A 14,743-nucleotide genomic window follows, 5' to 3' on the forward strand; every position below is an offset into this window, starting at 1 on the left:
GAATAGAATGGTATGCTTTTTATTGTTTACAGTACAGATTATCTTTAAAAACCAGTGCGATTTTCACATTTCACGGTCCTCCCATTTATTGACCAATAAATGCATCACTACTTATCACACCAAAATGGCCTAAACGTTTTATTATTATTATTTTAATGTAATATAGTCTTTTTATGTTTTGGCCACTAGATGTCACCACATTTTATTCCTGTGTACTGAACAGTACACAGGAAGTAATGTGTATGTGTTTACTTTCATTTTGTTAATGACCACCGGCATGTTGCTGATGCCGGTGATCATCACTGTGGGTACTTTGATTGACTTTGGGAACACAAGTTCCCATTCACCAATCACTACTCTGCCTCAGTGGGTCACAGGTGCACATGCTGTAAGTAAATAGAGTACAGGTAGTCCCCGGTTAACAAAAGAGATAGGGACTGTAGGTTCGTTCTGAATCTGTTATTAAGTTGGGACATTGTGCCATCACTGTCCCCTGTACCTCCTCTGTGCCCCCCTGGGCATCCAGTGTCACCCTCCCCCCCCCCACCCACCGTGTCACCTCTGCCATTTTTCTTAGAATTTTTTAAAATCGATTTTCTCAAAAACTACAAGTCCAATTTGAATTTTTTTTTACTTGTTCCCATGGAAACAGAGAATCCATGCCGTTCATATCGGCGGGTTGTTCGTAAGTCGGGGACTACCTGTATAGTGTATCTACGCCCCTGGTTGTTAAATGAAGTATACAGGGGCGTAGATAGGCTGTCCAGTGGTTGGAAACAGGTCGCTGACATCTTTGCCAAGCTTTGCAGAATTAAAAAAAAAAAAAAAAAAAAAATGATGAGCAGAAGGAGAGGAATTGCAGTTAGGAGAAAATCGCAATGCTAACAGATCGCACTTTCCACCAGTTTCCGGTTTCCACTAGTATCTAGCGTTTTGAAATCCGCAAGCGATCAGAATCAGATTGCAAAACGCTGGTAGTGGAAAAAGGGCCGTAACTATCCCTCAGAGGGACTTACAACCTAATCCCTACAATATATGTCCATCATAATCTAGGGCCATTTAGCGGGAAGACATTTCCCTGTATACATCCAATACCTGTGTGTTTTTGGGATGTGGGAGGAAACCAGAGTGCCCAGAGGAAACCCACGCAGACAAGTGGCAATCACAGAAACTCAACCGTGCCATTATATATATATATATATATATAAACACAGCACGACGGGAATATAGCCTCAAAATTGGCCTTAGACCATGGTAAGTATGAGATTCAAATAATTCCCGGGATTATGCACATTTTGTATACAGTAGTATGCAGCTTTGCAATGGACCAATCATATTCCTTTCTGTTTTCAAGCTGCATAGCCTTGCTTACATAATTTGCATAACTATGCATCAACTCTGAATGATTCACATCTCACTGACCATCCCTAAAGGTCGGGACATCACATTATGGGAATTTTGTTTTTCATTGTTTTTATTCTTTGGAATCACACAAACACATTCTCACACTTCAGAGAGAATATCGGACAGTTCATGTCGCTCCTAATTAGAGATGGTCAATGAGATGCAAATAATTCTGAGCTGATGCAGGATTATTCAATTTTATACAGCTTTACAAAAACGGACCAATAGAATTCCACCTTGGCAAGATTTGACTGGTTCATTTTCAGACTGCATACATCATTTGCATAATCCTGCATCAACTAAGGATTACTGGGCTGGTTTACACTAGAAATGATGCGAGCACGCATCCAGATCGCTTAGGGTGCATTCTGCTGGAATCTGCAGTGCGGTCCGGAATGCAAACAAGTGAATCTGTGCAGAAGAGAGAAATGGCAGCGCATCCTAAACCAGACAGACCACATCTGAATGACTAGGTGTGAAGAGCTTCTTGCAAGCAGACCACACCCCTTGCATTCAGAACAGATGCTAAAACTTTATGCTTATGAAGGATGTTAGCTTCCAAAACAACTTGCATGCAAAATATTCCATATTTCACCCTTCCACCGCAGTGAGGTCATCCTATTGGAAGGGACCCTAATCTAATTAAAATAACATGTAAGCATATGTATAACCTGGGAGAAGCAAGTATAAATTACATTTTTGTGGACAGCAGAGAGAGATGTCAGCGCATCCTAAACCAGGCCGCATCTGAATGACTACCAGCTTAGGTGTGCCGAGCCTATTATAGGCAGACTGCACCCAGGCCCAGATTTCCCTCAAAGGAGCCTATAGGCACAGATGTCCTGGCATCCTAGCCTTAACCCTCCATAATCCAAACCGCACCACAAGTGTGCTGGCTGGCCCAGCTGTCACTTCTCCCTTACTTCCCTTGCCCGTCATAGGCAGCTAGAGGTGCCCCTTAGCATTACGTAGCCAGAGCTATCCACAATATCAAGTAGCTAGAGGTGCCCCAAGTATTAGGCAGCTAGAGAAACCTCAATAATAAATAGCTAGTGGTACCCCTGACTGAAGGGAGATCTCATCAGTGGAATGACGAGATCTGGGTGAGTAACCTCTAAATTACACTCTCATCAGGACTTTGCACAGGGAAGGAGAAAGGCGCTCCTCCCTGGAGGAGTGTGAGCCGCCTTTTCATCATCAGACGCCTGTAGGCACGTGCCTACAGTGCCTTATGGTAAATCCGGCCCTGACTGCACCCCTTACATTCAAAACAGATGCTACAAATTAAAGTCTAGGCAGCATTTTCCCACCAGACTGCAGGTTCGGTGCAGATTCGGGCCGCATTCAGCTCTGGTGGGAACGGGCCCTGCAGTGAACAGTAAATAATGTCCAGCACTCACCCGCTGTGGTCACCACCAGATAAGAATCCTGCGATAGCAGCCGGCAGCTCGGTCTTGATAATGAAGAGGTAGGAAGACATGGCTGCAGAGAGAACACATGCTGTATGTGATATGCAATCAGTGCTGGAGAATATGCTGATATAAGACATTTACTTAAAAGGTAGAAAAATGCCCACACGATGTCCATAAAACTAGGATCCTTTATTGTGGATGTATCCGGAAATCACCCCACATCATACAACTGTCATGTTTCGGACCAATTTGTCCTTAAAGGATACCCGAAGTGACATGTGACATGATGAGATAGACATGTGTATGTACAGCGCCAAGCACACAAATAACTATGCTGTGCTCCTTTCTTTTCTTTCTCTGCCTGAAAGAGTTAAATATCAGGTATGTAAGTGGCTGACTCGGTCCTGACTCAGACAGGAAGTGACTACAATGTGACCCTCACCGATAAGAAATTCCAACTGTAAAACACTTTCTTAGCAGAAAATGTCTTCTGAGAGCAAGAAAGAGGTAAAAAAAGGGGAATTTCTCATCAGTGAGGCTCACACTGTAGTCACTTCCTGCCTGAGTCAGGACTGAGTCAGCCACTTACATACCTGATATTTAACTCTTTCAGGCAGAGAAAGAAAGAAAGGAACACAGCATAGTTATTTGTGTGCTAGGCACTGTACATACACACGTCTATCTCATCATGTCACATGTCACTTCGGGTATCCTTTAATCAGTTGCTTTCCAATGACACATGGTGGAGTGGGTGGTCCCAAAAGGCAGGAACTCCCATACCTCCACATACAGGAAGGGATATTCACATTCAAAATTATGTAATATAGAATGTGAACCTAATGGAATACAAGGGAACCCCCTAAACACACATAGTATACAATAACTTAAAAAACCGACATAAAGTAAATCGGATAACATAAAAATGAATAAAGTCACACATATAAGACATTTACTACTGTGGTGTCACTGCAGGTAATTACATATCCTAATGCTGAACACTTCCAGGTTCAATATTGGGCAAAGAAGTGTTTAAAACTGCATTAAAGAGGAAATGTGAAAATAACATAATGAATAAAGTTGCTCCATTTTTACAATATTCATCTATAGATCATTTAGCCAGTGTTTTCTATAATCTTTCCTCTCCCTGATTTACATACTGAAATGGATCACTGGTGGTCACATCTTTACTCCTGCCAGGCGATCTGTTGGGAATGTTCATTATGCACAGAGGGAGATACTGCTTGCTTGACAGATGGAAAAAGCCATTATTTCCCACAATGCAACAACGTTCACAGACAGGAAACTGTCAGGACCATGGTCATGACATCACACCGTGGGAGGGGGTTGACCCCAATATCAGCCATAAAGACTTCCCTGATTATCTATTCAAGAAAAAGTAAAGATTTCTCATGGCAAATGGGGTATCAGCTACTGATTGGGATGCAGGTTCCAGTTCCTCTTTAAAAACAGAATAAAAACCATGCTAAATTACCAATCCCATTAAGGGCTACTTCAGGCAGAATCCAAGGCGAAGCAATAGAATCCGTTTACATCACTCCAATTCGCCGAACAGAATGCAAGATTATGCGTTACGCGATTTCTGCCGCTTGACCAGAAGAAGTGGATGGTGATGGAGGCCGATGGAATAAATGCCAGCCTATGAGTGAATGCAGGGCTGGTTTTAACCAAAGGCATTCCAGGATACTGCTTAGAGTGCCATTGGTCCTAGGAGCACAACACCTCTGGGTTAAGCCCTGCCCCTGAGCGTAACCATGCGCCTGAATGAAGCACACCCCTTCTTGCCTGGGGTGACAAAAAGGCTAGAAATGGCCTTGAGTGAACAGTTTCTGGTCTCACTAGGCTGCTTGCTGCATACACTTTGCAAAATACTCACCTGCCATTGTCCATTCTGGTCCTCCGCTGGTATGGTTTGGGCAGAGGTTTGGATTAGGCTTCATGAAGAGATTATGGTTGGGGTGGAGGTTAGGCTTAGGCAACACGAAGAGGTTAGGTCAGGGCAGAAATTAAGGTTAGGCTTCAGAAAGCGGTTAAAGTTCGGCAGAGGTTAGGCTTCAGGAAAAGGTTAAGGTTGGGGAAGAAATAACTTATGGCTGGGGCAGAGGTTAGGCTTAGGCTTCAGAAAGCGGTAATGGTTAGGGCAGAAGTTAGGGTCAGGCTTCAGATAAAAGTTATGGCTGGGGCAGAAGTTAGGGTTAGACTTCAGAAAGAGGTTATGGTTGGGGCAGAGGTTAGGCCTCAGAAAGAGGTTGTGGTTGGGGCAGAGGTCAGGCTTAGGCTTCAGAAAGAGGTTGTGGTTGGGGAAGAGGTTAGGCTTATGGTGCCCATACACGGTACAATAAAAATGTTCAATTTTCCCATTTCTTTTTTTTACCAAAGCGTTCGAATCAAATGAAAGTTCAAAAGAATCCTTTTTTCGATCAAGAAAAACGAACGATTATCCAGTTTTTTTCTATAAAAATCTGATTAGACATGTTAGAAAAATCTTTCTATTCGATCTAACGGAATAATCTAACTAAATGATCCAATTCGGGAAAAAAAATGAAAAATTGTACCATGTATGGGCATTTTAAAGTGAATGGGAACCGCATTTTTAAAAAATGAAGCAAATACTTACCTAAGGAGAGGGAAGGGTCTGGGTCGTATAGAGCCTTCCGTCTCCTCTCTCGGTGCTTTCTATCCTGTGCTGGCTCCCCCCCCCCCCCCCCCCCCCGTTTCAATCCCCTGCCGAAAGGGTATTTGGAAGTCTTTGGGAGCCGTGTCCTCCTGAAGGCGTGCGGCTCCATACTGCACAGGCGTGAGGGTGCAAGAGAGCGTGCTTGCGCAGGCGCAGTACAGGGCCGCCCTTCTATAGGAGCACTCGGGCTCCCTGAAGACTTCTAAAGCCTCCTACGGACGGGTAAAGCAGTATTTGACTAATTTAGTCAAATACTGCTACTGGGCGACGCAGCACTGGAAAGAGGGGACCAGGAGAGGAGCGGGAAGGCTCTATAGGACCCAGAGCCTTCCCTCTCCTTAGGTAAGTATCTGTCTCATTTTTTTAAATGCGGTTCCCATTCGCTTTAAGGCTTCAGAAAGAGGTTATGGCGGGAGCAGAGAGGTTAAGCTTAAATAGAACCCGAGGTGGGTTCTAAGACTGCTACCAGTACACAGAGGCTGGGTCTGCATATACTGCCCAGCCTCTGTTGCTATACAGTTCTCCCCACAGGCCCCCCCAGTGCTCTGCTTGCCCCCCATAAATCACACAGCCGGCTAGCTACACGCAGCGTGTCGCAGCCGGCTGTTACCTTTGGATATGTCAGTCTCGCCGACAGGGCTGTGGAGTCCGAGTCGTGGAGTTGGAGCAATTTTGGGTGCCTGAGAAAAAATGCACCTACTCCAACTCCTAAGGAATTTAAACTGTAATTAAAATAGAAAATATGATAAAATGTTCTATTTCTCAGATAATAGTCATAAATCATTTATATACACAGTAATAGCTGTGCTTAGTCCACAAAAAGGAAATAAACCAAATCAACAAATAGTTACTTGTGCTGCAGTCCCCGTATTTTTAAAGTCAGATATACATATTTGATTGTGACTGTACAGTATATATGATGTGTACACCGGAATATTTTATATATACTAAATAACATCTATGCTGTAAGAATAAAGCCTGATGTGTAGCCGTGTCACTAATAGAGATGGTCAATGAGATGGAAATAATTCTGCGTTGATGCTGGTTTATGCAAAATGTACACACTCTCTTTGCTCATGAAATAAAATAATTTGATATGCTATTAAAATTTGGTTTGGTGACTATGAATTAAAGGGTACCTGAGAGGGATGAAAAGAAAAGTTTTATACATACCTGGGGCTTCCTCCAGCCCCCTTCAGGCTAATCAGTCCCTTGCTGTCCTCCTCCACCACCTGGATCTTCTGCTATGAGTCCTGGTAATTCAGCCAGTCAGCACAGTCCGGGTGCGTGCTGCTTCCACAGCCAGGAGCGTTCCGCACCTGCACAATAGTGCTGCACAGGTGTAGTACGCTCCCGGCGGCGGAGTGTGTGCATGCGCACTACGCCCGACTGGCTCAAGTACCTGGACTCATAGCAGAAGATCCAGGTGGTGGAGGAGGACAGCGAGGGACTGATTATCCTGAAGGCGGCTGGAGGAAGCCCCAAGTATGTATAAAACTTTTAATTTCATCTGTCTCAGGTTTACTTTGTTACACAGTAGTACTATACTCTACATATGCACTCTCCACAGAGCTGCAGGGAATCCACTGAGAATGCTGTGCACATTGAACACAGAGGTGTTGTCTATCACCCATAAACCTGGTTCAGATTGTACATGAAGAATGTGTAATAGAGGAAGAATCCCCGCATTCTCCTGCAGAGTACCTGCACATCATTCTTACATGTACCCACAGTTACATTGCCTAGGGCCTGATAGATGTTCTTTGTTCCGGTCTGTACCTTTTACAAGTACTCTTACCAAGGACTAGTTTTAGTCTATGACTAAAAGTATTAGAAGCAGAAGATCAGCCAAATAGCCAGATAACTGGTATTGTTTAAAAGGGAATAAATATGGCATCCTCCATATCCCTCTCACTTCAGTCGTCTTTTAAAATTGCTAAGCGTTGGCAGTTAAAAGACGAATTTCATGTTATATACTTTAAATCAACAAGATTGTAATATGCAAATTAGAAGAGTCGGAGTCGAGGAGTCGGTGGAATCCTAAACTGAGGAGTCTGAGTCAGTGGATTTTGGTACTGACTCCACAGCCCTGCTCGCAGCTCCCCCGTCTCCTCCATAGCACAGGTCCCCGGCCGCGTCCCTTCCCTCCAATCAGCGGGGAGGGAAAGGACGTGGGTAGGGACCAGTGCTATGGAGGAGGCGGGGAAGCAGCGACACTGACATTTCCAAACGTAAACAGCCGGCTGTGACATGCTGCGTGTAGCTAGCCGGATGTGTGATTTATGGGGGGCAAGCAGAGCGCAGGGGGGCTTGTGGGGGGAACTGTATAGCAACAGAGGCTGGGCAGTATATGCAGACCTAACCTCTGTGTGCTGATAGCGGTCTTAGAACCCACCTAGTTTAGGCTTATGGTGCCCACACATCCTGCAATTTTTACATTTTCTTTTGATTAGATAATTTTGTTTGATTATTCTGTTAGATCAAACGAAGATTTTTCCAACATGTCCAATCGGATTTTAGTTGAAAAAAATGTTGATTCTTTTTTCTTGATCGAAAAAAAAAATATTATTTTAAACTTTCATTCGATTTGATCGTTTTGGTTGAAAAAACATGAACATTTAATGTTTTTATTGTACTGTGTATGGGCACCTTTAGGCTTCAGAAGAGGTTATGGTTGGAACAGAGGGTAGGGTTAGGCTTCAGAAAGAGGTTATGGTTGGTGCAAAAGTTATGCTTAAGCTTCAAAAAGAGGTTATGGTTTGGCAAAGGTTAGGGTTAGGCATCTGGTGCGGTTAGGTCAGAGCAGAAGTTAGGGTTAGGCTTAAGAAAGAGGTTTAAAGGGGCAGAGGTTACAATTAGGCAAAAGATAGAGATGGGGTAGAGATAGAGAGACATTTCCCAGTCTCTCTCTACTGGGCCTTTTTTTTTTTTTTTTTTTTTGCTGCAGATCAACTGCAGTGAAAATAGAGCAGAAGTGGACCTGGTGTCTCACTACCAATAAGGATATTAGTTTCATTGAAAGGCTGAAACCTGATTGGCTGCTCCACTTTTGCTCACACTTCCTTGTGTGTCTTTAAAAATGTACCCCGCTGGATAAAGTGAAAAGTGCTATATTTTCAATGGCCGTCAGGAAAACCCAGAAAAAAAACAAGAAAAAAAACAAAAAAACCTTGTTGTTGAAACCTAAAACTGTACAAACAGCTAAGAAGCTGAAATCACAGCTGCAGATCAGATACAGTTAAAGATCTTTGAAAGATGCACATTTCATGGAGCTGGTTATACTTTGAATTCCGAGTTTCCGTCCTCAGGAAGAGCCAGAGGGATCCCTTTACATCTCACCCCGAAGTGCGAGAATATTAATTATGTTTTCACAGCAGAGATATTCACAGCACTGGAGTTCACTGAATTAAAAGGGAGAGACCCAGAATGCCTTTCCACAGGAAATGGGAATAATATGAATATTAAAAGTCGGATACCTGCTGGAAGGTTAAATAATAACAGTCACGGGGTCAGGCTGACAAAATATATTCCGTATTGTGGCGAAGCCGGAGCCTCAGCCCCCTTCCCCGGCGCACACAGCTGCCTCCTGCTATGGCAAGACGCAGCCAGCAGGGTCTCTGCATCCCTGCCCTCGCTAGCAAAATAATATCCAGTTACAGCACATTATGCGCCTGATTAACCAGGTCAATGCCAGGGTAGGCACCAGGCCAAGTTCTCATGACAACTTTTTTCCATTTCAGTTATTTTTTATTTAAAAAGAAAAAAAAAAGTAGCGAGAGCGCGTCACAGATCGGGAGGATTCATGCTTTTTTGTCATCTAAATTATTAAAGAGAACCTGTCAGGGATTGTCAAGGATGGCAGTTCCATTTAGCGTTCGCATCCTATTTTGAGGTCTACGGTGCTGATGCCAAAATGTGTCCAGGATTCACACCTAAGGCATTTTTTTTTTTTAAAGCACCAGCGATTTTCAAAATCACGCTAAAAGCGCTTGTGCAATGATTCCCTATGAGAGTGTTTACATCTGAGCAGTTCGATTCCGATCCGCTCACCAAAGTGCTGCCAGTACTATTTTCGGGACGATTTGCCTCAATGGAAGGTATAAAAAATGCTTTTTAAGCGATTTCCCCAGTGCTTTATGAATAAACACATTGTATTTATTCTTTTCCGGGTCAAAGAGTTCACTTACTGACTTGTGAACAAACAAATTGCTCTGCATAAGCACTTAGAAAAGCGCTTTACAAAAAACTGTAGCGTGCAGGTAAGCGCCGGGAGGTGCTTAAAAAAAAAAAATCACTCACAAAATCGCAAAATGCTGGCCTTAGCGATTGCAATTTTAGTCTGTGGTGTGTATAGATAAAGAAGCAATACACCCCCCTTCCCCCCAGCGCGCGCGCACAAGTGGAAACGGGCCCTAAATCAGGATGAGGAAAAATTTTGCAATGGGATTTTACAATTTTATTTATTACGTTATTTTGACTATAGTTCCTCCTTAAAGAGGAACTGTTGCAGAAATCTTAAAAATTTAAAACACAAATAAAAAGTACATTTCTTCCTAAAGTACTTAGTAAAATGAGACATAAAATTACTTTTTCTCCTATGTTGCTGTCACTCACAGTAAGTAGTAGAAATCTGACATTACCGACATGTTTTGGGCTAGTTCATCTCTCCATAGGGGATTCTCAGCATGGCCTTTATTCTTTATAAAGACACTCCCTGTAAAAGATTTATATAAAGATGCTGGCCAGCCTCCCTGCTCACCGTATATTTTTTTGATAGTTGGATGGAGCAACTGCCATTCACTAAGTGCATTTTGAAAATACAGAAATCCCTTTGAAACCCCCATGAGAGATGGGCTAGTCCAAAACCTGTCGGTTCGTTCAGATTTCTACTACCTTCTGTAATGACAGCAACATAGGAGAAAACATAGGAGAAAAGTAATTTATGGCTCATTTTACGCTGGAAGAAACCTACTTCTTAATTGTATATGTTTACATATATTTTACATTTTAAGATTTTAGTGACAGAGGTCCTTTAAATGAGTCATAAGGCAATATACATAAAATAAGTGCTACTTACCGGGGGCTTCCTCCAGCCCCAAGCTCCCAGCATGTCCCTCGCCGCAGCTCTGCCCGCAGCCGTTCGCCGCAGCCTGCTCCCGGTCCCCGGCGATGACGCCAGGGCGACCTCCAGGTCGGCCTGTACTGCGCCTGCGCGAGCGGCACTGTCAATCACCGCCACGTGGGCCGGAGCGGACGCCCATACTGGGCCTGCGCAGTACGCTCCTGGTGACATCAGCGGGAGTGAGGACACGGCAACGCAGGCGCAGTGGTTTTCAGGGTTTAAAGTCTGAAATTCCAGAAGTGAACCGCAGGCGGGGCCGGAGCATCGGTAAGTGGCTGCACGGGCACAGGATGTCTGCGGGGGACCATTAGAAGCCCCAAGTAAGTTCAACTGATTTTCCCCCAACCCCTCTACAGTATTCCTTTAAGTAAATCTCGGAGTGAAGACTAGGCAGATGCCCAAGCTGCACCATCATTGGGTAACTACGATTAGCAGAGCCAATCACACGGCTGCTCCTGGTCCCATCAAAGAGCAGCTATTTTCGGGAGATAACAGAGCTATGAGCTGTGATTGCTACACTAGAGGGGTAGGGAAGGCAATCTGGTAAATAAAAAGACACTTAAAAATAAATAAATAAGAATCAACCAGTGAATTGCTGCTTCTAGCCTGTGATGCCTTTCTAGTCTTGTTTACCCTGAATGAAAGGAACCACCGGACTGTCGGCACTCAGGGGGGAGGCCGTCAGCTACTTAAAGGATTAATTAGGAAACACTAAACAAACGGATGCACTATGGGAGGAAGTTATGTGTTTATCCTGTGGCTTTGGGAGGCTTTTATTTATATAATAAATGTTTGCAGGGCATGGCTGGTGTGGACAGAAAGTGTCAAACTCCTTCACTGTCTGCTGAATAATAGACTTCCTATATCCACTATGATAATATCTGCGCAGGAGGCTATGAGCCAGATGCGTGTCACCAGCACTGGTATATATGGACTGTTCAGTAGGAATTGCTGTTTCCCAGGGCATTAGACCAAAACACCACTCCTGGCAACCAAATGAAAGTATACCAACATAAAGAAACAATGCATATCTGACTGGCAGGAATTTACCTACATTTCTAAAGGTCCGTATTACCTATATTTCTAAAGTTTTCCATCAACCAGCGAGCAGTAGTATGGTAGGACATCAGAATATGACTATGGTGGGGATTAGATTGTGAGCTCCTCTGAGGACTCTGAGTGACATGACTCTGTACTCTGTAAAGTGCTGTAGAAGATGTCATTGCTATATAAATACATAATAATAATAATAATATGGTAGGACATTAGACTAGGACTATGGCTGGGATTAGATTGCAAGCTCCTCTGAGGACAGACAGTAACATGACTATGTACTCTGCAAAGTGCTGCAGAAGAATGTCAGTGCTATATACATTAAGTACATAATAATATGGTAGGACATTAGACTGTGACTATGGTAGGATTAGATTGTGAGCTCCTCTGAGGACAGTCAGTGACATGACTATGTACTCTGCAAAGTGCTGCAGAAGAATGTCAGTGCTATATACATTAAGTACATAATAATATGGTAGGACATTAGACTGTGACTATGGTAGGATTAGATTGCGAGCTCCTCTGAGGACAGTCAGTGACATGACTAAGTACTCCGTAAAATGCTGCAGAAGATAAAAGTATAAATATTGTGTACCGTATAAGATTGTGAGCATCTCTGAGGATAGTCAGAAGATGTCAGTGCTATATAAATACATATCAATATGGTAGAACATTAGACTATGGTATGATTATATTGTGAGCTCCTCTGAAGACAGTCAGTGACATGACTATGTACTCTGTAAAGTGCTGCAGAAGAGGTCAGTGCTATATAAATACATAATAATATGGTGGGACATTAGACTATGACTATGGTAGGATAAGATTGTGAGCTCCTATGAGGACAGTCAGTGACATGACTATGTACTCTGTAAAGTGCTGCAGAAGAGGTCAGTGCTATATAAATACATAATAATATGGTGGGACATTAGACTATGACTATGGTAGGATAAGATTGTGAGCTCCTATGAGGACAGTCAGTGACATGACTATTCACTCTGTAAAGTGCTGCAGAAGAGGTCAGTGCTATATAAATACATAATAATATGGTGGGACATTAGACTATGACTATGGTAGGATTAGATTGTGAGCTCCTCTGAGGACAGTCAGTGACACGACTATGTACTCTGTAAAGTGCTGCAGAAGAAGTAAATGCTAAATAATTACACAATGACTACACAGTGAGGAGGCGGTCTCCCCTTATTCTACTGGAAACTAGAAGTGGAGTATTGCACCTTGTTAGCCATCAGTAAAAGAAAGACGTTTTGAATCGGGATGATTCCTAACTTTCGGCTATGAAGCCTTCCTCAGACTTGAATCCTGTATAATCAATCAAGTCTGAGAAAGGCTTCATAGCCAAAAGATTACTCCTTTTCATCTAAGTTAGCCAGTAAATGGGATCATCCTAATTCAAAACTTTTTTTTTTTTCTTAAACTTGACAGCCATGCAAAGCCACAACTGCAGAGAAAAGATCAGGCAGCCAGCAGATGGCAGTGTGGCTTCATGTCTGATGGGGAGATGCAGGCCCCTAGCTGACACTTCATCTCTCCTGATCTGTCAATGGAGAGGCAAGTGCATTTCCAAAGGATCGAGTTTCCCTGGCCGGGGCCCAAGTATCTGACACAGACGACAATGGCGTCATCTGAAAGATGCTATTATTATTATAATTTATAAGGCCAGCATCTCCCCTGGCACTGCACAAGTGATGCACACAAGGGTAAATAGAAATGATACTGAAAAATGAACATTACACAATTATACATACGCAACACATTAGACAGACATTAACAAATCAATGTATTTTTAGTGTGTAACAGAAATATATACAAATAGTGTGCTTTTTTTTTTGGTTTGTTTAAAGGAGTCATCAGGCTAATGTTATCAAAATAAGTGCTACTTACCGGGGGCTTCCTCCAGCCCCAAGCTCCCAGCATGTCCCTCGCCGCAGCTCTGCCCGCAGCCGTTCGCCACAGCTCCCTCCCGGTCCCCGGCGATGACGTCAGGGTGACCACCAGGTCGGCCTGTACTGCGCCTGCGTGAACGGCGCTGTCAATCACCGCCATGTGGATCGGAGTGTACTGCGCAGGCGCAGTTCAGGCTGACCTGGAGGTTGCCCTGACGTCATCGCCGGGGACTGGAATGGAGCTGCGGCGAACGGCTGCGGCGAGGGACATGCTGGGAGCTTGGGGCTGGAGGAAGCCCCGGGGAAGTAGAACTTATTTTGATAATATTAGCCTGATAACTCCTTTAAGCGTGATGCAGTTTAGTTTATAGTGGCTTTGTAAAATGCATAAGCTATAAGCTTGCTATATACCAGCGGCTCTGGCTGTGCGTCTGGCTTTTAGGGCTCGTTCGCACTACAGGCACTTTTTCATTTTTTCAAGAGCCGGCTATTTTTCAAAATCAGGGCTGAAAGCGCTTACACCAGGTTTTCCTATGCGCTACTTCAGATTGGGGCGTCCGTTCGCTTTCCGATCTGAAAAGTGATGCATGGACCATTTTTTGGGGGCGATTTTGCGATAATGGGAAGTATAGGAAAAGTGCAAAGTGCTAGAAAAAGCGCTTTTGCCAGCGATTTCTTGGGCGTTTTTTCCCGGTCAATTTAAGGGCTTGATTCACTGAACCGTGATAACTCAAATATCACACCTTATGAAAGATATCACACCTTATCAACGATATCACACCTTATCAACGATATCACACCTTATCAGAGTAGCATGGTGAGCGCTACGAACCCGCAGGGGCTCAGGGCAGGACGAGCGCCATTGCCAATTAGCAGGCATAAGTTCGTAGTGCTAGCTATGCTACTCTGATAAGGCGTGTTAACTTGTATAAAGTGTGATATTGTTGATAAGGTGTGATATTTGAATTTTCACAGTTTAGTGAATCAAGCCCTAAATGTGAAGTGTTTCCGGGATTTTTAGGTCCTTTTCCCTTTAAAAATAAGGCCTAAGAAATCGCAAAACGCCCCCCAAAAAAAGCTTACAAAAACGCTTACAAAAAACGCCCAATGGACAGAAATCACAAAAAGAAAAAGCGTCAAGAAGCGCCCAATGCGA

General features: G+C 43.6%; 1 protein-coding gene across 1 annotated transcript in view; it reads right to left on the reverse strand.

Moving 5' to 3' along the window:
* SLC38A6 (solute carrier family 38 member 6) overlaps positions 1 to 14,743 on the reverse strand; it is a 110,557-nt gene that overhangs the window by 39,670 nt on the left and 56,144 nt on the right. The window contains exon 6 of the mRNA XM_068254424.1: positions 2,805 to 2,886. Within this exon, the coding sequence (XP_068110525.1) occupies positions 2,805 to 2,886 (82 nt within the window). The remainder of the gene's footprint in view (positions 1 to 2,804; positions 2,887 to 14,743) is intronic.

Source organism: Hyperolius riggenbachi, chromosome 9 (genome assembly GCF_040937935.1).
Source record: "Hyperolius riggenbachi isolate aHypRig1 chromosome 9, aHypRig1.pri, whole genome shotgun sequence".
Lineage (NCBI taxonomy): Eukaryota > Metazoa > Chordata > Amphibia > Anura > Hyperoliidae > Hyperolius > Hyperolius riggenbachi.